At 36.6% G+C, this 27,738-nt stretch overlaps 1 protein-coding gene across 1 annotated transcript in view; it reads right to left on the minus strand.

Moving 5' to 3' along the window:
• The window catches only part of Dhc36C (Dynein heavy chain at 36C), a 369,284-nt gene that overhangs the window by 105,546 nt on the left and 236,000 nt on the right, over positions 1–27,738 (minus strand). The window contains exons 35-42 of the mRNA XM_083142304.1: positions 23,784–23,999; positions 21,790–21,962; positions 19,281–19,422; positions 16,525–16,638; positions 15,732–15,872; positions 11,936–12,094; positions 6,377–6,606; positions 2,466–2,646 (exon numbers count right to left, since the gene is read on the minus strand). Of these exons, the coding sequence (XP_082998430.1) occupies positions 2,466–2,646; positions 6,377–6,606; positions 11,936–12,094; positions 15,732–15,872; positions 16,525–16,638; positions 19,281–19,422; positions 21,790–21,962; positions 23,784–23,999 (1,356 nt within the window). The remainder of the gene's footprint in view (positions 1–2,465; positions 2,647–6,376; positions 6,607–11,935; positions 12,095–15,731; positions 15,873–16,524; positions 16,639–19,280; positions 19,423–21,789; positions 21,963–23,783; positions 24,000–27,738) is intronic.

The raw sequence follows: 27,738 nt of genomic DNA on the forward strand, positions 1-27,738 counted from the left end.
TGACTGGAAACAGTTGGAGTAGGAAGGAGTGACAGGGCACTGCTTTGTATTTTACATTTTATCATCTTTTTTTATCTTTTTAACCTTTTTTAACCTTTAACTTACCTTCCCATGCCTTAATTCTTTACTATACTTATCCCATCTCCTGAGGAAGCCACATGATGTGGTGAAAGCTTGAGAACAAAGTAAGTACATGCCAAATCTGTTTTTATTACTTAGTGAAATGATGGCATGTAGTGTAAGTTATGCCTTATCTAACTTACTAATACTTGTACACAATACAATTTTATTTGAAAAAGGACCTAAGTACACAGTATTCTCTTGTATAACAACCTTCCAAACCACATAAAAACAATTGAAACCTGCAAAGCTTTTAAGAAAGAACAATACAAATACTTACAGGAACATTGCTTTTCTCAACTGATGAATATCTAAGAATGCAATATTTTTTTTCTTACACAACCTTCGCTAACTCAGATCTTATTAAAGGCCTCCCCAATGGTGTAGTGGTAGCGTCGTTGCTTGTAATCAAGGGGTCCCAGGTTCAATAACCGGTGGAGGCACAGTGGTTCAGATGCCATTTTAAACTGTAGGTTCAGTCCCAATTAGCCTTTCTGTGCATAAAGTGGACTTAAAACACCAATTCAATCAATCAATCAATCAATCAGATCTTATTAAAAATAAAATAGGTATTGTACCATATAAACCATATTACACTATACTGATAATGCATCTCAATGTGTAAAGGTACTACTATTAAAATGGACACACTGGTAAAATAATACACAACATGCAGAATACAAATATATACAAACAATACATAAATAAAGCATAGTGCAGTAACTGGTATGGGGTGACATTTCCATTGCAGTGTTTCATTACATTATGTTATACTCCATGATATTTTATTATATTCCACTATTTGTATTATTAGGGGCATGCATATTTCGTTTTTGACGAAAACACGAAATGTGAAATAACACATTCTAATGTTAATTTTTCATGTCTCTCAAAGGTGTGAGGAGTATTTTCCTACCCTGTTTTGTGACGAAATGATGCGAAATGAACTGCAAAATGCGAAATAGACTCTTAAAGATGAAATTTATAGTTTATTTACTGACGAGACACTTTCTGAAGTTTGAATTATCCTGAAGCTCCATGCTTCAGGAAGTCGATGAGGAGCGGTCCCTTGCGATCGAAGAAGAACGAAAGCACGACCTTGCCGGCACTAGTGTGGAGGGTCTTGAACTATTTTGGTGGAGGGGAATCAGCGTGCTTCCACTGCTGACTTTGACTGGACACGGCCGCTGCTCAGTTAGCTGCCTTTGTGCATACCTTGCCAGACACTTAACGCCATCTAGCAGAAAAACGTGCACAAATCAGTTTCGTCACACCTGCATCTCCATTTTGGGCCCGTCGACAAGCATAAGAAAACAGTTTTTTGTTGTGACGTTTCAGGAGAAAACACGCTCCCTTCATCACACATTTATTTTCATTTTGACTAAAGATACAGTTATAACAATGGTTAGCAATTTTTTTAAACAAAAAGATTCCGTTATATAATGGATGTTTTCAATGTTACATTGTTGTAATATAGCAACCTAACTGTGAAAAGAAGCAGTCTGTTTTATTTTTATTTCAGATATTTTTTTTCACATTATTTTTTTATTTAAAATTATGAATCCCAAATATCATCAGGTAATTCAAAGTCATCATTGTTTTCACAAAGTCTCTTGATGTTTTCTGTTACATTAAATTTTAAAGATGGTGGCTTACTCCATTTGTGAAAAAGAAAACTCCATACTAGATCTATGTTAGCATTTTCATTATTTAATTTATTCCAGTATTCTTCTGCAATGAACGAAGCTTCCCAGACATTCAACTCTATGTTTCCTGTCAATCTTTTTAAAACCCTTCTCTTTTTAATCAATGCCCAGCGGTATTGTGAAACGTTAACAAAGCTCAGGAAGGCAATCAAATCGAAACATTCCGGTCACCTTTCTCGTGGTGTCGTCCTATTGCACGACAACGCTAAACCACACAGCGAAAGCAACAAAGCAATGTCTGAAAAATTTCAAGTGGGAAATCCTGAGCCTCACCCCCCTATAGTCCAGATCTGTCCCCATGTGACTTCTACATCTTCGGTGAGTTCAAGAAAGCACTGTGGGGACAACGGTTTCAATCGGACAATGATGTCAAGGAGTATGTGTGCAATTGGTTCCAACAGCAGCCAAAGGAGTTCTACGAGCATGCCATTTTGCGACTGATGTCACAATGGGACAAATGCCTAAACAATGGCAGACAATACTTCTGAAGTTCGTTATGTAAGTACTGTTATATATCCTCTGCCTCGTTATTTATTGACTGAGCCTCATACATCTACTGAATATGCCAAAGGGTGTTTTTTTTAAAATTTTGTACAAAATGTTCACCTTTTTTCATAACCTGTTCAGCTATGAAATTACCTTTGCGACATCTTGGGACTCCCTTTCAACTTGAGCCATGGATGCTTCTACTTCTTTTGATGCTATAATCAGCTCTGGCTGCAATGCCCTCAGGTCTTGCTGCATTACATCAACCTCCTCAGCTGCACCTGCAAGCTTCTCCAACCCTACCTCGTACCTTTTCTTCAACTTTAGCACTTCTCTGAAAAAATATTATGCTTATTTTAGTATAGTTTAGACGACAATTTACTCAATATGTTGTACGTAAGAATTATGCCATTTTATTCAAAGTGGATTGATTTAAATGAGGCGATTTAAAAAAAATCGCTGATTTAGAACACTTTCAAGAAATAATGTATAGAATAATGTACATAAGGATTTTGTAGATATCAGAATCACTTTTGGTGAAAATACATTAATCTCATAATAACTTAATGGTGTTTATTAGGCTAAGAAAGGAAACAAAATATATGTGGGCCAATCCATGACAAAGTGATCCTACCACTCAAAAAGTAAAATTAGTCCAAATACTATTTAAACAACAGCTTTAGCTTTAGCTTAATGCGGAACACTAAATAGTTACTAATTTGATATTTACATATCCTTGAATGGCTTTAAGAATACAGATTAACAAAGAGAAGTGGAAAATGTGATAAAGGTTGTCTTTTTTACATTAAGGCTTGAGTGTATAAACAATGCTCAATAAATTTGTAATTTTCACAAATAAATTTGGTAATTATTAAAATTTATGAGTTGAGGTTATTTTTCCTTTGGGTATTGTTCCGTTAAAGTATTAGGTGAGTAATATGGTATTAAATGGAGTTAATTAATGAGGTATTTACATAGGTCACACCCGAAACTTTTCTTAAAAATTAATAACAGTAAAAATATAAATGTTTTCGCTGGAATAAAAGACATGAGATTAAAGGTTGCAATCTACATTCTCCCCCCAAAAATATGATGGATAAAAAAGTTGTAAAAATTCACAGAGTTTTCAAGTTGTATGGTGGTAGGTGAAGCTCTTACCGCTGTGCGAGTCACACCTGGAACTTCCTTTATTCTTGAATTGTCCAAAAACAACAATGTTCACAGAGCTCTCTTCTGGACAGTAACAATGTCATCATTCTGAATACTGCAATGATGATATGGATTTGAAGAGTGTGATTGTCACACCCGGAACTCATGGATTGGCCCATGCACTGATGGGGTGAAGCTCATATGAAAGGAACTATAATATATAAACTGTAAACACACTTAAATTTCTCTTGATAAAAATTTCAATATTTTTTATAGGCAAAAATAGCAACCATTTTTTGTAGAATAATATACAAAATACTAATACATTAAACATTAAATAGTGTCATTATCATTAAACTGTAAATAAGCATGGCAGCTGATACTTTGAACACTATCATAAAAAATCACAAAAATTCAAATACAAAGACTATAAGTTACAATTATATAGTACATATATCCAGAATGTTTTATTTTCACTGGAAGAAAAGTTACTGAAATTATTATTATAGTTTCATTAACACACTCAAGAAATATTTTCATAGTAGGTGTGGAAACATGTAAATGTATATTTACATATAATTTTATATTTGTTTTAATCGAACTGTTCAAATATTTTACAGGTTTATTTACCAGAAAAAGGCTTTCTATAAAAAAACATGATATGGTGCAAAAACAAGTAATTTTAAGCTTGTTTTTTAAAAAATAAATAAATCGATTTAAAATTTTAAAAAATAATGAAAAATTATTTTCAAAATAAAATCTTAATTTTAATCCACATGTCTACATGATGGAAAATTCATCCAGACCAATGTGCTTTATAATTTAGTGTAAGCAAAGTTTATTTTTCAAAGTATATCTGGTCATATCTACAGACATGCACATTTTGTTTTTGAAGCAAACACGAAATGTGAAATACAATGTTCATTTCCATGCTTTTGAAAGTTGTGAGGTATGTTATCCTACCATTCAGCCAGTTGCCCAACTGAATTTACAATCATGCGTGTTTATATGTTTTGTAGTCAAAATGTTCAGCCACTGAGGTGACTAAATACAAGCATAACATAATATTCACTTGTGATGTGACGAAGCTGAAAATTTACCGATGCCAATGCCAATATTTAACCGATTCCGATACATAAGATTATTCAACAGAAATGGAATGTTATTTTCAGCATGACAAAAATAAATTTGTTATGTACATTTTTATTGCATATTATACATACGTAAGTACAAATATATTCTCAGAGACTTAACATTAGTACACCAGCAGTTCCTTGAAATGCAAAAAGGATTCTTGTTCTTAATATTGTAAATTTAATGCTGTCAGATTCAACTTCAGAAACACGAGTTTTTGAAGCACTTCTGGAAGTATCCTACTTCTTCTCTTATCGCAAACCTGCCTGGCAACACTGAACACTCGTTCACTGAATACTGTTGCAGCAGGTATGCCCAAGTATTTTCTCACCATTTGCTTCAGGTTTGGATACTCATTTTTGAATTTCCAACACAACAGCGGATCCTGGTCACGTGGAATGTACTGTTCTATTTCTGATTTTGAGGTAGGTTGATCCTCTGAATGAGAATTCCCAATAATTTTATCAAACAAACTCCAGTGATGAAGATTCATACCCTAATATTTAATAAATCTTACACAATTAAAATATAAAACTTATTAGAAGGTAAAACTCTAGTATTATTGGTACCAATTTAAATATTGGATTTTTGTCGATGAAAATATGTCCATTTCTGTCGATATTCATACATCTGTAATCAGCTTTGGCACATCTCTAATATTCACCCTGAGTCCTGATTGTTGTTGGGAATTTTTTAGCAACGTCCCTGTATAAGTGACTCTGGGGCTCACCCAGACTTGCATTATGAGTGCCTCAGTAGCAAGATTGCAAGTTGACGGCTTAACAACTTCCCATAGAGCATGAAAATCCAGAAGACATTTAATGGATGTCTCTTGAATATTTGTACCAAAGATCTGGATAAACAACAGACATCCAGGAAGGATGTTTCATGGATATTCTGTGAATAATTTTTGGATATCAGTGATGTGTGTTTCATCTGAACACAATATAATTGAAATGTTGTAGATAAGAAAGGATATTTTCTAGACTACAACTGGACATATGTCATACATTGTTTGGACATTATCTGGATAATTCATTCTAATGAGTTCACGTTTCATTTTTCTGCGCAGTTTTTATTCGCGATCGATTTTGCCACTTGCCTGACGAAGCCACCAGACAGATGGCAAAATCGATTGCGAATAAAAACTGCACGGAAAATGAAACAAGAATTCATTAGAATGAATTATCTATCTCCGCTTAACCACCAAACAGATATCTTTAGATACAATGTCAATATCTGGATATTTTTTACATATATTTTTGACTATGAAAAAGTTCCTGGACTAGATATCAAGGAACTTCTGCACTCATATCTTTATATGTATTTATTATCTCTCTCTCTCTCTCTCTCTCTTTCTCTCTCTCGCTCTCTCACTCACTCACTCACTCACTCTCACTCAATTAATTTTCAGCTCATTCGTAACTTTCACCGAGCTTCCATACATGTGTGATTTTCTGGATCAGACAATGGGCCTATGCATGATGATGTTTTATGAGTTATGATTAACACTGTTTGCAGAGATTGAGTTATAACTTGTAGCTGAATGACTAGATGCTATGGGATAAACATGGACATATACTGAATATCCAACGGATATCGAAAACTGGAAATCAAAGAACATCCATAACATCCACGGATCTGATCTGAACAATGTGGATATCCAATGGACATCTCTTGGAGATTCCTGCTATATGGGTCAGCCACCAAACTGGTAAATTAAGAATACAAATACTAAAAAATATAATAATACTTCCTCCAATAAACATTCTGATACTTACTGTCTCTTTTTACCTAGTAGAGTTTTAAATGTGGAAATTAGTTCAAGGTAAGAGGTTGGAGTAACATAATTTTTCCGATGAAGCTGAAGGTAGAACTCGTCACTTAGTCGTTGTGTGGAGTTATGAAATTCCTGACACATTATAATAGCTGCCTCGCGTTCAATTTCGGTCAATTCAACTTCTCCTAGAAACCTTTCAGCAACAGCAAGCAAAGCATCAGCAGGCCATGCCTAAAATAGTAAAAATAATTGTATTGTAAAAATGTATTTATACAAGCTTTTAACCAAAAGTAGTGGAGTACCAACACAAATTTTATGGGTACATGCAAGCATATATCTGAAATATATTTTCACAGGGGTTTTGGCAGACTAGGCTACTGAATCAGATTTAATAATAATTTGACATTTCTGTAGTCCTGATGTTTCTCATTTCTAGAGTATTTCGAGTATGCATAAATTGTCTCTATTACAGATTACCAGCCTATAGATGGGTAACTATAGTGGTAGGGTTGCCATCTCAGAGGGGGCGGTGGAATAACCGTGAAAGGGATTAAGTGTGAAACAGACAAAGTGCGAAAATGCACAACCATGAAACATAACAGGATTAAACGTGAAAAGAACAAGAGCGAAATGGAACAAGCACGAAAAGATTAACCGTGAATGCAATAAATGTGAAGGAATAAGAGTGAAAGGAACAACTGCTAAATGGATTAATTCAGAAACCAAAATAAAAAACAGGAATATGCACAAAAGGAACAACCACAAAATGGATTAAGCACAAAACCAAAATTGAACACAGGAATAAGCACGGAAGGAACAACCACAAAACAGATTAATCGCGAGACTAAAATTGAACAAAGGAATAAGCGCAAAACCAAAATTGAACACCGGAATAACGGCGAAAGGAACAATCGCGAAACAGTTAAGTGTGAAACCAAAATTGAACATCGGAATAAGCACAAAAGAAACAACCATGAAATGGATTAATCATGAAACCAAAATTGAACACCGGAATAACCGTGAAAGGAACAGCCGCAAATGGGATTAATAGCGAAACCAAAATTGAACACTGAAAGAAGCACAAAAGGAACAACCGTGAAATGGATTAAGCACGAAACCAAAATTGATCACTGGAATAACCACGAAAGGAACAGCTGCGAAAAGGATTAACCGCCAAAAATTTCATTTTTGCACTTGATCCCTTTCGCGGTAGTTCTGGCGACCCCCTCAGAGTCTCATGGGCCTGCATACTTTTCCGTAAGGGATTCTATTCTCCCTTAGCCGATATGTTCCAGTTATGGCACTGGACACTCGACTTAACCACTCTCCCGTCTGCTACAAACATTCAGTTGCATTGTCCAGGGATCAAGTGGCCTCAGCCTTCGTGGACGTGGGAGTAAGATTTGCTGACAGAGCAGCTGATTCTTTAAGCTGTGGCTTTGCTTAGAATTTTTGGATTTTACTTATAGGTATTGTAAAAACCCTGAGACCTTGTCAAACCTTTGACCTTTGATATCCAAAATAAATGGAACGTCGAAACAATGGTGGAACAAATTTAAAAATATCAGTTAAAGTGGAATCAATATGTTCTGAGGATGCCAGTTAGCCGTTTGCCTCAAAAACTATTAAATTACAGGGCAAAATAAAAATGTTTTTAGGAAGACTATATCATCAATGGAATGAGCAATTTTGTAGTTGCTTTGGTTACCGAGCAAGAGGGAGAAGAAGAAGAATTTGTCATGTACAAGACAATATAAACATAGAAAAATAATATGTACCACTTACCTCTAATTAAAACTGTTAAAATTTGTATAAAAACAATTGTTCAAATATCAATATAAATAGAAAAAAATCAACATTTACAGTCTTTATCAAAGTAAAAATACATGAATTTGGCTTTATATTTGCAAAAGCAAGATAGTAGAATTGTGATATTAAGAACCATTATTCCATCGATCTGATATAAAATTTATTACAAATGTTTTGTGAAGCTCTTGGATGAATATCTGATCTTTTATTTCATGTATACAACTTTGTAACTACAGTAATTTTCATCTTGGAAAGAGAATCTGCATATTTAGAAATTTTCATTGCACAAAATTATGGTACATGGGTTATACCTTTTTTCAATTAAAAAATAACAAAATGGTAGAATTTTGATTTAAATTATAGGCTACTAATATAAATGCAGGCTGCAGCTTAAATACCTCTCTCTTTGTAAGCAATTGTGCTACAAAAGGTAAGCATCAACACAAATGCAGGCATATCCAGGGACAGGGGTGGTGCTAGGGGGCCATGAAGGGGTGCTTGCACACCCCTTAGTTTTCTTCCGCACCCCCTATCCAAAAGCTACATCCTACAAAAAACATTACCTCTTACAGTGTCATATTATGCCATGTCGTCATATTGAGGGCTGCATGTTAGATACTGAAGTGAGACTGCTGTTATTATTTACAACAGGCAAGCACTGATCCTACTCTCAATGAGATTCCGCATTTATTTTCCTATACTGTTGGCAGTCTATATAGTTCAGTGGCCCTTGTATTTATTTCTTCAGACTTGTTGTTAAGAATTGTTTCTTCTTGTGTTTCAAGTAGTCTGTTTGTGTTTTTCGATAAATGTATACAGCTCAGTGTCAGTTCTTGCATATTTTCCTTTGCACTGTTCATACAAGATTTTTTTGTCCACCTACTTGTTCTTCCTCTTTTCTTCAAGTCCATTGGAACAAAAATTTCAGTTGCTTTCAAGTATCATCAGGTCGTTCTCGGGAAATTATTTAATGGGAGTTGTATCGTGACAGTAGTTTCCTTGTTAATTCGTTCTATTTGTTGTAGTAAATGTACCATTTTAGACTTTTTCAAAGACTGTTACAAAGAGGCCAGAAATTCGTGAAGAAATGTTATAGTTTGTTGTTGGAGGGACAGTGTGTCACAAGAGATTTTAAGAATCGCTTCCATCACAACCAGCCTCGAAGCATGCAGTCTTTCTACTGTGCTGCATGGAAACGACAGAGCGACTCGGAATCAGACATCTCGGCTCCTAACTCGGCAACAGACCTTGCCCCCTCTCCAGCCTTCTGGTTTCTCCTTCACGAGACTGTGGTACATATCCACCAAGACTGAGATGTCAAGTTGTTCCGAAGCCTTGGCGGAAGGTGAGTCCTCCAGATCTTCTCGGACAGACATAAACAGTGCAACGTTATCAAGGCAGCAGTCTGAGGCAGACAAAGGCCACAAAGCTGTTGAAAGGGGTGACTCTAGACCAGGATCATCCAAGTGTAAAAATGGTTGTGGAACACCCCCCTCCATGCAGGCACCCCAAATTACCGAGCATAATATCCTTAGTAGAATAAACAGTGTACTGCAAGAAAAAACATCTTCCCTCTCGCAGTCTTCTGGACAAACTTGTAGTATTAGTAGTAGTAGCACATTCCACATAGCAGACGTGATAACCACATGACCTCTTCAAGTAATGTTCAAATTTCTGGTGGAGTGGCCGATAGGGACTTTACGGGAAAACGGTAACCGGACACAGACTACATGTGCGATCATGCAAAAATTGACAAACTAGACAATGCAGCAGGGGCGTTACGACAATCGGAGAAGGAAAACGTGAATCCCGATCAGGGAAATGCCACAACGTGGAAGGAACACGTGGGGCAGTGTCCTACAGAGACAGATTACAGTGGCAATTTTGAGTTGGATTCCCCAAATTGGGACTCCATTGAAAGACTACACGTCAGGGAATGACACGCTTACAATACCGCTGTGGCTCACCTCCAGTTGGTTTGCTCAAAGTGGAAGATTGACTCCGAGGTGATGCAGAACTCCCCCACAAGTACCCACGGCGTGAATAGTTGTTATCTCTGGCTAATAGTCGGATTATCGATCAGCGCTAAAGAAGTTACAGCGAGGAGTAGTACGCTTTCGGAAAGGAGTTTTATTTCAGGAGAGTTTCATCAGTGTTTCATCTACGAACCAGCGAGTCGATCGTCACTTAAAGTTCTACAGGTAACAAACGTTCCTAAATCCTTGTCTATCATTCTCTCACACCTCTGCCAGACCAGTCAATTGAAGTGTTTAAATTTAATCGTTCTTATTTCACAGGGCAAGCCCCTTGCTTGGTCAAGTGTTGACATAGCTCCTCAGAGCTATACCCCCCCTCTTACGATACACCTCTCGCAGCCAATTAACTTCGAATATCAGGCTTTCACATAGCCTATGTATGATCCCTTAATCTAAACAACCAGGTGTTTATACGAGTTTCATTAGCATATTATCATAGATGCCTACTAAAAGTTGATTGATATTTGATTTAGGGACTAAAACATGCATGCATATTTCATATTTTCTTTATTTTCAACGTTGCACCCCTATATTTCTTTCTGCACCCACTAAGCACCCCTAGATGATTAATCCTGGCACCACCACTGTCCAGACTTTATTAGACACATTCACTCTTCAAGTAACACCTGACATTTCAGATGTTAAAATCCCTGAATTTTACAGAATTTCATCCTTTCTACTTTAATTTAATAGCCTTTGACACTTCAAACACCAACGTCACAAATCCCAAGCATTAAGGTGTTGAACAGAATGTGAGAAAGATGGTAGTTACTGCTGGAAACACTCCAAAAGTTGTTTGATGAAGGTCAAATCTAGTGGAATAACATCACTCTCAGTGGTGATAGTGCACTTTGAAATCCTGTAATGTTCAAGATCCATGGGGAAGACAATGGCCTTTATGCAAGCTCTAGGAAATATTCATAGATTGGTAAGTTGGGGGACTGAACGGGGCCTGAGGGCATCACGACCCCTTGAAATGATACCCCGAGGAAGAAACTCTTTGAGAACTACTACAGAAAAGTGTGTCAAAGCATTTGAGATTGATGTAGAAAATGTCTTTGACATGTGACATGTTATGGTAAGCATAGGTTATAAAAAGAATGAGTGCCAGCCTCTGTGGCAGTGTCTTTAGCATATTGCACATTGCATATTGCACAAGGGATCCCAGGTTTGAATCCTGGCCTGGGCATTGGTGTTATTTGGTATATGAAGTATTCATCAATTTCATCATATCGTCACTCATTCTCATCCTTGCAAATAGCCAAAAGTGGCAGAAAAGCAAAGTAAAATATTTTTCAACCAAATCAACCAATTAAAACAAAGAGTGAGTATGTGTAATAAATAACGTTCCTTCTTGGCTACCTTAGGAAATGTAGTATAGCGTATGCAAGCTGAATCACAAAAGCTGACCAAAATAAGTGCAACAAATTTACAACCCTTCTTTTCCCTAAATTTTTCACAGTTCTTGGGAGGAAAGTCATTACCTTCACAGGGATGCTATTCCCAGGGTCACTGCATAGAGTGAGTTTTTGTTTTTAAGTCCTCTTTATGCACAGAAAGGCTAATCAGGACTGGACCTACAGTTTAGAGTGGGATCTGAACCACAATGTACCTCCACTGGGTATCGAACCTGGGACACCTTGATTACATTACCACTACGCTTGTTGCAGAGAGATTTGACTGTATAATGATCACTTTCTTTACAGAAGCATTACCTGGAACCAATCCAATGTACAGCAATTTACAAGGGAAGGAAACTTCCTGAGTCGGTTTCTGAAATCATCTCCTATAGGACTCATGGCAAGAACTATATGCAGCTGTTCCCTCACCATTTCTATGAAAAAGTTATACAGAGCTACAGGACTTCCATCAGTCTGAAAAAGAAGTTTAAAATCTTTCAGTTTACAAATAAGCAAAATCATAATTTCAATCTGTTCCAAAACATTATATGGCTCAATCACTAATACACAGGGCATAATGAAAATACAGAGACAAATCTTCAGGAATAGATTCCACATGGGCAGAAGAAAAAAAAAGGTTATATCAACATTAACATTTGGGGGGGGGGGGTGAGGTAAGAAAGCCATGAATCCAACTAAGTTCAATTAGTAACAGCATGAATAACTATGCAATACATTCTAATATAAGACTGACTACATCATATTGCCACATAATTTTACATTCAGCTAGCAACAGTGGAATTTACGAGGGTTACAGCAAAAGTCAGCAAACGTCATGGCAACTTTATTTTTTTTCAAAGTTAAACAATGGCACCACAAGAAGGTCATATGTCCCTGAGAACATGACACCCGTAGTATGTGGACACATCACTAGATGGCAGTGTGGTGAACGGTTATTGTACAGAGGGCAGTGGTAATTCATTGTTAAATCAACCATCGTGCCACGGCGTGAACAGAGTTTGTGTTTCAAAATAACCGTTTATTTGGAAAGAAATGCAAAAAAATGCGACAGGAAGCTGGTGGAAACTGTGGAAGAACAGTATCATACCGTAGTGTGGGCCTCTTTTGTTCCTGTGCTTTCAGACTTGTAAACACATGTGGCACGATGCTATCTATAAGGATGTTCTCTCACTTCCTTATCCCACACCTGGTACACTGGATCTGCACTGTTCATACATTCCACAATACCATACACTGCCCCCTTCCATTTGTATATTTCGGATTTTCATGTTGGGTCCAGGATTCTCGCGAAAAAAATATTGCCATGACTTTTGCTGTAACCCTCGTATAATGGAATGTTTATTATTCTGATTTAATGACACATGTGATACGAAAGACACACAAACATTTAAGAACACATACTGTACTCATTATTTTAAAAAAAAGGTAAATGAAATTTCCATAAGGGAACTCAAAATACAGGGTCATTGAGGAGAATTGCTGGGATTTTAAACTGTTATTATAAAATAACTATTTAATGTTTATACACGTGTGGCATCTTAAAATATTCAGAAACATTTAAAGTTTCGTGTGACCTTGTGTGACCGTGAGGCTTAAAACGGCGCATACACGGGAGCACCTTAAAGAGAGGGTCGCTGCAGCAATTGCAACTGTAACTCTGGACACAATTCAGAAGATGTGGCAGGGGATTGAATATCGTCTAGACATCAGCTACAAATGGCGATCATATCGAAGTGTACTAAGGTAAGTCTAAAACTTTAAACTTTGCTGAACATTTTAAGATGCCACACGTGTATATCCATTCAATACTTCTTTTATAATAACAGTTTAAAATCTCGGCAATCATTCTCGATGACCCTGTATTTAAAAAATATATTTTCTTGCAATGAATTTGAAAATTTTTAGGCACCATGTATTTTTCTACCCCTGGTTATATAACATTTTTCATCTTCAGCAGAAGAACAGGAGGCTAACAAACATAAAAATGAAGAAAAATATGCAAGTTTCATCAAAGCATAGGGTAAGAGTGTAACCTAATAATATGTACTAACTCGGCAGTATAACAATGGCTAAAGTGTTATTTCATCAGCAGTGGTGTGGCGTGACTTTTCAAAAGTGTTACCGAGCATCAGTACAACAATTATTCTAGTAGACGTTATCATCTACCCCCCAAATTAATCATTGCCTTCGATCTAGATTATTGTTCATATCTTTCTTTTTTGCAATCCGCTCAGTGATTTCGCCACAAACACTCCTAGCAAGAACTACCCCTCATGAGACAGTAAGCATGAAAAACCAATGAATAGTGGTGAGCCTTGTCAATTATTCATTTATTTCTTTGTAAATGAGGTGGAAAGGGGAAAAAGAACGAAACATTTCTGGGGCCAGTTTGTTGTTTGTGCGGTGAGCAGACGGCAGAATTCAGCTCCTCCAGCGACAGTCAAATTGTGGAAGGGAACTTCAGCTGTACGTACTACTGTTGCCAACCTACTTTTTTGGAGCAAGGTTTGTCCAAATCAAGAATCGCACCAAGGATAAGGAACTATAATTTCGTCTATTATCCGACCGGTCTGTTTTAGTTCAATCCAGCTTTTGCTTTGCAGTCTAGCTCTAGTTGCTTCAGAGATATAGTATCCCCATTTTAGGCAGGATTTATCTCTTTTCTGCCAATCCAATGTGAAAAAATTGGCATGTACTGGCAGGCCTGACCGGTAACTGAGCCCCTGAACAGGCATATAAATAACCCCGTAGCAGACTGTCCCAAAGTCATCCCCCGTTTTACCCTTGCATTGGCACCCTCACCCCTTGTTACCTCTTCAGGGAACGGCCTCCCTCTTCGCTTCTGTCGGCTGGAGAAAAAAATGTCCTATGCAATATCTACTCGATGGTAACGCTATTGGTTAACGTGTTTAACAATGTAGTTATTTTATTGAAACAACTTTTTAATTCTTCACATTTTGCTGTATGCATGCCATGCCTCTGTTTGTCAGCATATTACCTTCTGGGAACAAAACAGGAAACATGCAGCAGACAAAATAAAAAATGTAGTTGAACCATTCTATCCAGTACAGAAACTACATTATTGTGCAATTTGCAAGCAGACTTGCCATCACTCCTGGAATTGAACTCACTCTCCTGGCCTCCTGAACAAACTTCGTTATCTCATGGAATGACGAGATTTAGTATTAATATAGTATTTATTTTCTTTTGGCATGCATTTGTTGATCAAAGAAATTTGATACTGCAAACCAAACAATTAAACTTCACAATATTATTTTGAAGACTTGTGAAAATTGAAACACAATGTTGCTTCTGAGAATTGAGGCATATTTATTTTCCTCCACCCAATTTTGCTTCATTACATAGATTTCGTTCATAGCATGTTACGATGGGATTAAGTGTAGTTCAGTGATATTATTGTCGCTGTGGCCAGTTTGGAGTCGCAAGAAAATAAAGTATTACTGCATGTTCAATGATGCTTGGAAAAGATCTTTCGATTGGTTACAGAAAAAAATGAGTTTAAAGTTAAATGTAGAGACTGTCTTCAAGTATTTTCAGTCAAGTTTGAGGTAAAGTTTCATATTGAAGATTTTTTTTTTCAGTATTACAGCTTCATTCATATGATTTTGTTTACTTACAAATTGTGCTTGTTTTGATCAAGTTAACTGAATTTTGATTTCACAGTAACAAAACCACAATAGCTAACAGCTGATATTCAGAACACTCTAGCTTTTGTCCAGTATTACGGCAGGCGCTCTACATGCAGGCAAGGGAAGTGGAGAGTGGGGAAGCGACCAATCCAGCCTGTAGAACGAGGTGCGTGCAGCATATCCTCCCACAATGTCGTAACCCTCAGTGCCACCGCTGCTGTCTGGTTCGTCTGTGACATATTCCCTGCTCCCCACTTCCCTTACCAGTATGTAGAGCGACCGCCGTAAGAGTAGACAAGAACTATAGTCTTCCAGAACATTTTAATCTAAAAGATTTAAAAGCTGTAAAGAAATCTCCCAATTTTTTTTCTGAAGTTGACAAGCTTATTTTCAAGTTAAGTACACATAACTTCTATGAGGATTGATTATAAAAAAAATACCTGCATTGATTTATCTCTCTGACGATCTATTTGACGCATCTTGTCACAAATCTCTGCCTTTTCATCCACTCCAAATATATTTGGAACTTCACCAGCATTTAACAGATTATTAATATCTTCCAAAAATGCCTCCCTTTTAATCTGCAACGAAATGAATTAAAAAAAAAATCAACTTTCATAAAGTTTCAACAAGAATGCCTAGAAGATATTTGCTCAACACCAGACAACACAATTCATCTCCAAGGCAAACATATACAATAAAAACAATTCCCTTAAAATATAAAATTACTTAAGGAAAGTACAGAAATGTCATAAATTTTGATTGATTCACTGACTGACATAGCAGATAAACAGAAACAGAAGAATTATATAAACAAAAATGTGAGTGAAAGAGACAGAAAGATAGAGAGAGACCACAGAGGGCGACATTGCTTCCAGTGGGTTCTTTGCGATACTCCATAGCGCCATTGTCATTAATTAGCACCACACTTGGAAGAACAATGCACTGATTATCTACCAAGGTAGCACTCGAGCTCACAATACCGATACCATAAAGCAGTGCTTTTCAGACAAATGCATTCTAGTGCTGCAGCATCCTGCATATTTGCTTGATTTTGCACTACCTGATTTTTCATTTGTTACCAAAAAAATTCAAGAATTGGAGAATGTGAAGAAGACCAACTCAAAACTGCCGTATTTTCAGTATGTTTCTACAGAGTTGGAATTAAAACCATCCAGCCCTTGCTTTCAAAATGCATCTTGTATCTTGAGATTAATTTTAAAACACACATACCTGAGTGTCTGAAAAGAGGAATACTTTATGAGCATCAAAGTAACCAGTTTTTCTAAGAATATTTTTAATGTCTTCTCTCCATTCATACAGTCCATACAGCCGTGTAATTTCAACCTATAAAAGAAAAGGATATTAAGAATTACAGGTAATAATTGAGATGAGCCATTATGCAAACTATACATTTGGAAATTAAAAAATAATAATAATTGTTAAGTGGTGTTAGGTCATCTTATTGAGGAAAACGAAGTACAAGATTTTTAAGCCATTTTATCTTCCTAATGTGCTTCTTATTGATTTTTAAATTTATAAATGTTGCTGCTCTTGTTGTCTTTGGGTTCAGAGATGGCATGTTGTTGCTCAATCTTTCATTATTTTATTGTTATTAATAGGCTGGTATTGGTTACATGATGAGGTAAGTAAATGTAGTCTCTTGATAGATGAAGAACAGGAAAATTAGCAGCTGGCAACTTGCCAAGGCACAACAGCTCTCTGAGGGTCAGGGGCTGTCAAGCAGCTTTTTCATTAGGTGGAACATGGTCAGCATATTGAGTTCCATAACCAATTTTTATCTAATTTCAACATTAGAGCCCATTACTTCTTTTCAAGTAGTTCCCCAATCATGCTCATGCTGCTGAGTCAACGCCAACTCTCAGCATGAATTGAACCTGAGACTGCTTGCACCGAAGATGACAGCACTAACTATCTGGCTACATATGCACCTAGCTAGCTCAGAAAGGGGCCTTTTATCTTCAGGGCCAGTTTTTTGTCTGTCTAGAGAAGCACAGTGTATCATGAGAAGAATTGTGTGTGGGGGTATGCCATTTAATAACAGATTTTATATCAGTACATTATCGGTAGAAGTTAAAATTTCATACTCGTCCATTCCTAATTTACCAAAATATCCAATTTTGAAAAATGATCAATATCGCATACATACACCAATATATCAATAAACAGATGAATCACCATTGAACAATTAACCAGTCCCACAATACAAACTATACTCCATGATGAAACAGCCCTCTGAGAGCCAGGATCTGACAAGCAGTTTCTCATTAGGTGATGCATATTCAGCAAATGGGAGTCCCATCACCACTGTTTTCTGTTTTTTGAAACCAGACTTACTTAGCTTCGTAGCTCGTAGCTCACAATATCGAAATTTTGGGGGCTCCCACCAGGAATTCAACTCAGGACAGTTTGCACCAAAGCCACCATTTGGCTACAGGGGAGCCCTAGTCCCAAAATAATAATAATAATAATTAAAGTCAGAACTAAAGAACAGATTCATCATTGTTACTTGTAAACACTACTTAATCAACATACACTAAACGTACGGCCGTGAAAATAGGCAGCTGGGCAGAATTGCGCTGGTACCACATATGGGAAACACAAAGCGAGAGTGGGACAAAAGTCCCTGGTTCCCACACACCGTGTGGCAACATCAACCGGGCTGTGTTGCCTAGTTGGAGCATCAGACTGACCTCTCTCCAGGGCACTATTGTGTCATCCCTGACTTTTCGAGCAAATATTGTCAGTTTGTATCGCATGGATTACAAAAACCAACTCTACAATGATATATTTAATTATCTTAATTGATTGATTGATTGAGTTGGTGCTTTAAGTCCACTTTTTGCACAGTAAGGCTAATCGGGACTAGACCTACAGTTTAAAGTGAGATCAAACCAGTATGTACCTCCATCAGGTATCGAACCCGGGACCCTTGATTACAAAGCAACGACGCAACCACTGCGTCATCGGCGAGGCATTTAATTATCTTTAGCTATGAACACATCAGGTTGTGTTCTGACATGGCAACAGCGTGAACTTCTGCCATCCACATAATTCCATGGAAGTGTATTTAATAAACATTTTAATCGTTTTAAAATATTCATAAACAAAATCACATCCACCGAAAAATCATAGTATGTGTTTATCCACAAGTTATCATTTTTTCATTACAAGTTTATTCGTTAGCTATGAGCTTGTCTTTAAAATGTTCACAAGAGATTTTACTGTACTACAGATGTCAAAGGTTTGGTAAATGGATATCTTGAGGTTTTCACATGTTTATTGTAGCCTACTTTGGTACTTTTTCCATATTTCATATGCATGCAGATAGGAAGGGTTTAACCTTACGACTTGGAATTTATTTATTTATTATTTAAACAACTATTGTCTCTATTATGCTTAACAAGATTATCATATATTTGTTCACAATCCTAAAATTATAACAATAACTCTAATGGGTGCTGATAAAATATACCTAAAAAACAAAGCATGAAATGATTCCAGAACACTTCAATATGAAAATTCAAAAGGATTAATCTATATTTTGCAATTATTACAATTAACGTGTCAATGTTTATGACACCTCATCACTTTCTTTACCTATTGTGAATTATATGGAGCAAATCTATTATAATTAATTCAATGTAACACTGCCATTAAAAAAAAACAAAAAAACAGTTCTATATGCAAGCCCTTATAAGTAATTAATGAATTCTTATTATTAGTTAAGTGCCATTGCCTAACAACTACAGGCTTAATTTCTGGTAGGGTCAAATAACAGTTCAAATCTCACTTTAAATTGAAGCTCCAGTTTTGATTAGCCTATCTGTGCATAAAATGAGCTAAAAGCAAACAGTAATAATAACATGTTAGTGTTGAACATGCGGGCCTCCAGATTTGTTTCTTAAATGACTTTACTTAAGAAAAGAAGTGTTCATAGTTGACATAACGTATCATCCTGAACTTACTTGAAACAAATCATAGTCACTTATGTGAGAAGCTAAACGGGTGAGCGACTGCCTTCCAGATCCTCCAACACCCACTAGTAATGCATGGCTGGAAGGTTGTTTCAAGATGCGACAAATTCGTGACAAATGTTCGATCGCAAACCTTTAAGAAAAAGGAAACAAAAATCTTTTTAGATGCAGATCTTGAAGTTCATTATTTCGAGTGGTAAGGATTTAGACAAAATACCATTATGTGATATTAATTGATACCAGTGGTATCACAGCCAGATATAATCATCAGAGAGTCTGGAAATATACTGAAATATGTGTCACTAATGTCACATGTAATACAAAAGGTTGGCAAACTTGTAAAATAAGATAAACTTTTAATTTCCATCAATTCATAGTGTAACTTCCACTAGTGCCGTGATGGACCGATAATTTATTAATTTCACTGTCCTCACTGATAATATTTTGAAGTGACTGTGATACCGATATTTAACAGAAATACAATGACATTTTCAGCATGGAAAAATGTAATTGATCTAAAAATTATATTTATATATCTGAATTTTTTGTACTTTTCTTACTTTACATTGTTTATTACTTCTTGATGTTCACAGCAACAATGCAGATATGTCACTCTTGGGAAGGTTACTTTCTTAAAAGTAAATGAGTTATACTCCTTTGGCTTAAAAGTAATACTGTTACAATTTTATTCTAAAGAATACATAACTTGTGTAACAGGTTTCATGCATGAACTACCAATGTACTATTCTATTATCTTCATTGCCGACCTAAAACTAAAAATTAATATTCATCAGGTTAAGTATTAAAATATTTGTATTAATAATATTTATTGTATTTATTAGATGGGCCAATATGAAATTTTGACTGATATCGATAAAGTACCGATACAAAATTTACTGATACCGGTAACCGATATTCTGCCAATCCGATATAAAATTCCAAATGGTCGTTGAAGAACCTAAATAGTTCATTCACCTCCTTAATAAATGTTTGCTTCCAAGTGACTGCAGTGCAAAAGAAGTTGCATATTTAGACATTTACTTTTTTTAAAAAGTAGGACATAGAGTATCCATAAAAATTATAACAAAATGGCAGAATTTTGCATTAAATTATAAGATATTTATAAATATTGAAGAGGTTTTTATTGGCAATCAGCCAGGTGATTTACAGATAGGCTTCCGAGCTTTCGAGCTAATGTCGCTCTCATCTTTAGGGATAGCTCCTCGGAGGCCTATCCAGAAATCATGTGGCTGATCGCCCGAGAAAACCTCTTCAATAATCGCCGCCAGGAAATCTTCAAGAATTATTTATAATTTTTCGGATCAGTAAAATAATCACTGATATTCAGCTAATACTGATAGAGTACTGATTAATCTGTCCCATCCCTAATCTTTATATTGAATATTTATGCAATTATTACAACTGAGCCAATGCTGATGCCAATGGTATTGGCTGACACCAGTGTTATAGGCACTGGAAAGTATTGGTTTCAATTTATTTATTGATAGCTTTCTGGCATTTTGGTCCACAAAAATGTCATATGACACTTTCACAGAGTCTAATTATCCTGGCAATTATGCAAAATTGCAACTTTCCTTCTACTCTGCAGCAGTTTTGTATTTAAAAAAATGGTGTGATGACACAACACGTATTTTAATATTCTGATGCAATTCTTGAATATTTTAAAGCCAAACCCTTGCTAAATTTATGGATATAGTTGGAGTGGGAAATCTGCACACTAATATTAATCAATATCTCGAACAACTGTTAATTACAGTGGAATTTTGATTTTACATTTTTCAGGGAACCAAGCCCAAAAAACTTAAAATGTGGGAAAATGTAAAAGCGAGGAAAATTTCATAACATTTTGCTATGTTGGTACCATCAAGATTGAATTATATAATGTGGGTAAATTAACCGGGGAATGCAAAATTGGGGTTCACTGTAGTAAGTTTGAACCATCAGTAGGAACTGGTAACAGTGGTACCGGTTCAAGGTGACATCGGCTCAGGAGTAGTAATTATAGATAAACAATTCAAAGTTAAGTGCCTGTTAAATATTTACTAAATGAATGTTCAATAGACAATCACTATACATTACCTAAATACAAATAAAAATATTTTCATGGTACAGTATTTAGGCCTATGCCCTTTAAATACACCATATTAAACGTGTTTTGTTGCTATAAATGGAGTTTTAATGTACTTTCTACTGTTCTTTTAGGTTATTTCAGTTAATCCGGACATTCGTTAAACAGGTCAACTTATCCCCCCATTAGTCTGGATTAACGAGGTTCTACTGTATATTTTGTTATTTTTGGCAAGGTCGTCAAACAAAATAGGAATCACAAAAAATCAATATTTGCTCATACCTTGTTTTTTTTTATTTTTTGTGTATGTGTGTGTGATTATTTTTTTCTGTCAACTGTGAGATAAACAGGTGTTGTAAGAAGATACTCCAATCAGAACTTGAAGAGGAAGAAAAAACCTAGCATTCTTACCTGAACAATACAAGGTTCATAGGCTTCTTGCTCAAGTTATTAAATTCAGTTAAATATCCGTCCACCACTGTTCTCAGATGAGTTAGATCTGTAACCTCCATATAGTTCCTAGAATCAGCTTTAGGATTAGCAAAATCACAGTACATCAAGGCCCTGAGTTCAGCTTCCCCAATCTGAAGTAAAATAATGATGCATTAAAATTGGTCTTCCTGTCTTACAAACAAAATCTTAATAATTAACCCTCTGATGGGTAAAATTACATAAGCCGGCCAATTCCTTTACTTGGAATTTATGGAATCCACAAAGGAGGTCATATTTTTTTATTTAATCGAACATTTAGAAAGATAAAACATTTCTGGAGGAAGAGAAGAATTCTTGTTTTCATTTTGATAATACATTTGATCTTGTTGGCTAGTATGAGACAGTGACCTCCTTGATGGGGCAGTGGTAGCACCATCACCTTGTAATCAAGGGGTTCTGGGTTCAATCCCTGGTGGAGGCACATAGTGGTTCAGATTCTACTTTAAACTGTAGGTCCAGTCCCGATTAACGTTAGTGTGCATAAAAGTTAACTTAAAACACCAACTCAAACTATGAGATAACTTTTAGAAAAAACTATTCTTATTCTAGATTTTAAAAAAATCTTGTGACCACTGCTGTGAAAGAGAAGTTACAGTGACAAACTGTCTCACTATTAAATTTGGTTCTGAATTTAATAAATTCTCATTTTTTTTAAAAAAAAAATCACAGAACAGCAATAACACAATAAACATCAACAACAGACTGTTTTCAAGATATCTATCACTATGTGATGTTGATTGATTGATTGATTTAGTTTATTTTACTTAGTGTTTTGTGCCTCTAGGCTAATTTGTGAAGATGGGGATGAGTGATGAAGTGATGAAATTGATGAATGGACATTCACAAACAACCAAGCCCGACCGGGATTCAAACCCGGGACCCTTGGCATCGCAGCGCGATGTGCTAACCACTCGGCCACAGGGTCGGGCACTATGTGATGTCATGAAGGCTCCAGGAACTCTGTTACTCTGAATCATAAAAATTTATTTCCCTGGATTCGCCCTGATACAAATAGCTTTGTTTGAGTTTTTCAGTAAATGTCCACAATCACATAATTGCATTGACTTTAAAAAAAAACAAAAAAACTTAAGTCCACAGGGCTTTTATTGACTTGATGGAATGCTCAAACAGACGATTGAATTTGTCTATTAATATTTATTACAAAAAAGTAGGTAGGTCAATTTCTTTGTTCAATAAATTTCAACTCTTTTCTTTCATCCGGGATTGACTGAATAACATAAGCAGATGTCGGGCACACCTGGTACTGCCCTCTGACATAACCAATTTTGCATGTACACCTCGTAATTTCGAAGGAAAAAAACATACTTTTTTATGAATATGCCATAATGAACCCCATAAAATAGTCTGTAATGCATACAATGCATAAAAATTTGTCGTTCGTTTATCAATTCAATAAATATGCACAGAGGTCACAGAAAAAATGATTGCAAGTGACTCTGCAGCTGTTTTTTATTCATGTTTGCTTTTACTTTGTACAAAAACTTTTTTACATCTTTGTAACATTTTACGCACACTGAGTGTTCATGTAGTATATGATTTATTTTCTTGTTTGATATTTCAAAAATGTTCACATAGACAAACTTAATACTCAGTGTAAGATTGATGTCTCTCTCACTTTTTATGTAAAAGTTACATACCTTCAAAATCTCGATTGTGTGATTTTTTTGGATACCCTGTAGCATTATTTGTTGTGTGACAGCAATTTTACCATGATGGGCATCAGTGAGGTTGTAAATTTTCAGTATCGTGAGTTACATGAATATCAAGAAACAGAAACAACTGTGACTTATAAAAATCAGAGAAGATAATTGAAAAAGTGAAATTATGGTGAAATTGCTTCACATCTAAGAATGGAAAATAAAGGGGAAATTCCACAGATTGCTATGACTTGCCTCTCTTTTGCCTTGATCCTCTCTAAGTCTTTGAAACATCATATCAAGGTCCTCTTCCAATTGAATTTCACATACTTTGTGGAGCATATCAAAGAGCCAGTCCCTGTCAGCAGCACCTACCAATCTATCGTAATACACACGCAAAATTTCATGAACCCACAGTCTCTTCATGGCAAGGAGGTCCTCTGTGGCTTCAGGCACAGACAGGAGCACACCCTGAGGAGAGGATATACATAAAAATACACTCATATTATTATTTTACATTAGATATGTAAAGGTTTTTGTTTAGATATTAGAATTCGTTTACAAGGGTTGTTCAAGGTTGACCAAGACTTATACAGGGTCATCGAGAATGATTGCTGGGATTTTAAACTGTTATTATAAAAGCAGTATTTAATAGATATACATGTGTGGCATCTTAAAATGTTCAGAAAATTTTAGTTTCGTGTGACCTTGGGTGACCCTGAGGCTTAAAACGGTGCATGCGCGGGCGCAGGAGTGGGTCTGCGAGACTACTCGGTTCACTCCACTTTAGTGTGAGTTGGCGCATGGCAGGATGTGGCCCTTTCAACAGAAGGCTGAGTTTGTGTTGTGGTATGCCGAACTAAAATCAGTTGTCGTAGTGCAACGTAAGTGGCGACATTTGCATCCGCGAGAAAACCCTCCAGATGACAAAGCTTTGAATCGGTGGCTGAAACAGTTCAGAGAAACTGGTAGTGTTGAGAAAAGAAAATCTTCTGGCTGACCAAGAACATCAAAGGAAGATGTGGAATGCATAAGGCAATCCTGCATTAGAAGCCCAAAGAAATCAATTGCTCGTAGAAGTTTAGCATTAGGGATTACAAAAACTACCATTCAAAATGTTCTGCACAAACGCTTAAGGCTCCGTGCTTACAAAATTCAGCTGCTGCACGAAATTAAAACAAACGACAGACAAAAACGTGTGGAATTTGCTGCATTTATGCTCAACAGCATCGATGACGATACAACTTTCCTACAGCGTGTTTGTTTTACTAACGAAGCAACATTTCTTGTGAATGGGTGTGTTAATCTACATAATTGTTCCGGGCCTACCGATGGCGCAGTGGTGCCTTGTAATCAAGGAGTCCTGGGTTTGATTCCCAATGGAGGCTCATAGTGGTTCAGATTTAAACTGTAGGTCCAGTCCCGATTAGCTTTACTGTGCATAAAGTTGACTTAAAACACCAATTCAATCAATCAATCAATACATAATTGTTGCATTTGGGGTTCACAGTCACCGAGGGAGATTCAGGAGTTCGTTCATGGGTCATCTCTGCTGTACGATCGCGTTGTTGGTCCCTTCTTCTTCAATGAAAACACCATTACCGGACATGTGTACCTCGACATGCTTCAACAGTACGTGTTTCCACAACTTGAAGACTGGGAACAACAAATGGGGAGTAGAGTTACTTTCGTGCAGGATGGAGCTCCTCCTCATTTCAGTCGCATTGTTCATGATGTCTTAAAAGAGAAGTTTCCTAATGCCTTGGTTGGAAGGGGTGTACCAATATCCTGGCCACCTCGAAGCCCAGACCTAACACCACTAGACTTTTTTCTGTGGGGATATGTTAAGAACATTGTGTACGCTGAGAAGATAATGAACATCCAGCACCTTAAAGAGAGGGTCGCTGCAGCAATTGCAACTGTAACTCTGGACACAATTCAGAAGACGTGGCAGGAGATTGAATACTGTCTAGACATCACCAGAGCTACAAATTACACCCATATCAAAGTGTACTAAGGTGAGTCTAAAACTTGAAACTTTTCTGAACATTTTAAGATGTCACACGTGTATATCCATTAAATGCTTCTTTTATAATAACAGTTTAAAATCCCATCAATCATTCTCGATGACCCTGCATATCTACAGGGGAAATGGAACATCTGACAAGCACCAAACTATGTCAGTGTTTGAAATTATTCCCCATGTGTGTCCAGCCACCATTGCTATCATTGTGTCTATCCCCGGATTTATTTGACATAGAAAACACTGGCTTGCTGTTGCTGCCACTGCAGGACATCTTTCTTCATGTTTCACCTGTCTGCAACATTTGTCACAACTATCGTTCTTCACCAAATTGTTGACATCATTCGTGCACTCTTGCCCATGGTCTGATATGTTCCCCATACTGTGCTTGATATTTTCAAAATCTCAACTAGTTTAACATTCTCCTTCACAAGAAATTTGATTATGCACTGCTGTTCCACAGCTACAGACACACTGTTCACCGCCACGTTCACTGCAACTGCTACACATGCACCAAATACATTATACTGAGGATTACATTAAAGCCTCCACACATTTTAACTTGCTACAGATATTCATCAGCTTTCTACACACAAAAGTCTCAGTTAACATTGAACAAACCTTGTAAGATATATATACTGGGTGTCCAAGTTAAAAGTAACCTGGCTCAAAGACATTTGTCTATGAGGCAAATGGCTGCTATATTGCACCAGTAAAATGGAATAGTCCATTGTAACGTGAACCGTGGTAGGTACCAGTGACGTGCGGTGACGTCGACACTTGGGGTAGCAGTCAGTGGCATGCTCAAGGGGGTTGGGGTTGGTGTGGGTCACACCCCTCCCCCCTTTAGGGCCCAGTATTCCTAAAAAAAAGAATGTCAATAACAGGAAAAGATTGCAAAATGATGAATGAGTACTAAAAATAGGTTCAAGTAAACCCCACCCACATTCGAAAATAAAAAACGATTTGATTTGACTACTATGCCAGAGATCCTGGGTTCGAATCTCGGCTTGGCCATGGATATTCTTTGTGTGTGTCCCTTCATCAATTTTATCGTATCATCTTCGCGATTAGCCAAAAGTGGCGGAAAAGCGAAGTAAAATAAACCAAATCAAGCAATCAATCAATGATTTGATTTCATTTTTGTTACTTAGCGTCGCTTTTTTGTTACATTTGGTTAATTGCAAAGATGATACGATAAAATTAATGAAGTGACGAACACAAAGAACACCCATGCCCAGGTCGGGGATCGAACCCAGAACTCCTGGTATCGTAGCACGCTGTGATAACCACTCCCCCACGGTTGGTTGATTTGGTGTTTTAAGCACAGAAACAAAACACACTTTTTTTGTAGTTTCTTCAATAATATTCATTTGGCTTTCTGAATTCTGAGATACATTTTTCATTCCAAAATATTTTATTATTCACTGCAGAGTACAACACATAGGACAAGAATGCGCACTCATCACGGGTTCGAATCCTGATCCTGATCGCGATAACCAAATGTGACAGAAAAGCGAAGTAAAATAAACCAAACCAACAACAATATGAACACGCGTTCTCTTGCCCAAATAAATATATCCGTATTTATGACTGTTAGAGGCCAAGAGTAGTATATTTAAATAAAACACTACTAAAACGAGAGTGAGAGAGAGCCCTAGCACATATTTGTAATTTAATCATTATATATTCCATACTTGAAAAAAAAAAAAAGAAAGAAAGAAAGCATAACATTATTGTGTGCACATAACACGTTCCCATTTCATAAATAATAAAACTACATCCCATATTATACTTATATATTTTACAACGTGTAAAAGGTTGTGTAAATATAGAGAACATAAGTACTGCAGAAAATTTTACCCTGAGTTCTTTAGAGGATTTACCAAACAATCTATGGGAAACCAATCCCCTATCTGTTCTGTAGGAGATAGACTGGGGGACCTGAAAGCCTGGGCTTTCAACCATTGCAGCGGGGGGGGGGGGGGGGGCGAGGGGGCAAGGGAGGTAGAGGTAGAAATCTTCCATTTCCTTTGGGCAGCCGTTTCTGCCTGGAAACTGGTCAGGTGGAAGAAGAGCGAGCTAGGGTATCCAGCCAGCTTTGCCCGCCGATCACACCGATGGACGAGAAGCGTGTGGAAAAGAAAGTGTTGCATATGAACTGTGGCTTTAAAAAGACAATAAATA

This window comes from Lepisma saccharinum, chromosome 20, assembly GCF_977018435.1.
Source record: "Lepisma saccharinum chromosome 20, izLepSacc3.1, whole genome shotgun sequence".
Taxonomy (NCBI): Eukaryota; Metazoa; Arthropoda; class Insecta; order Zygentoma; family Lepismatidae; genus Lepisma; species Lepisma saccharinum.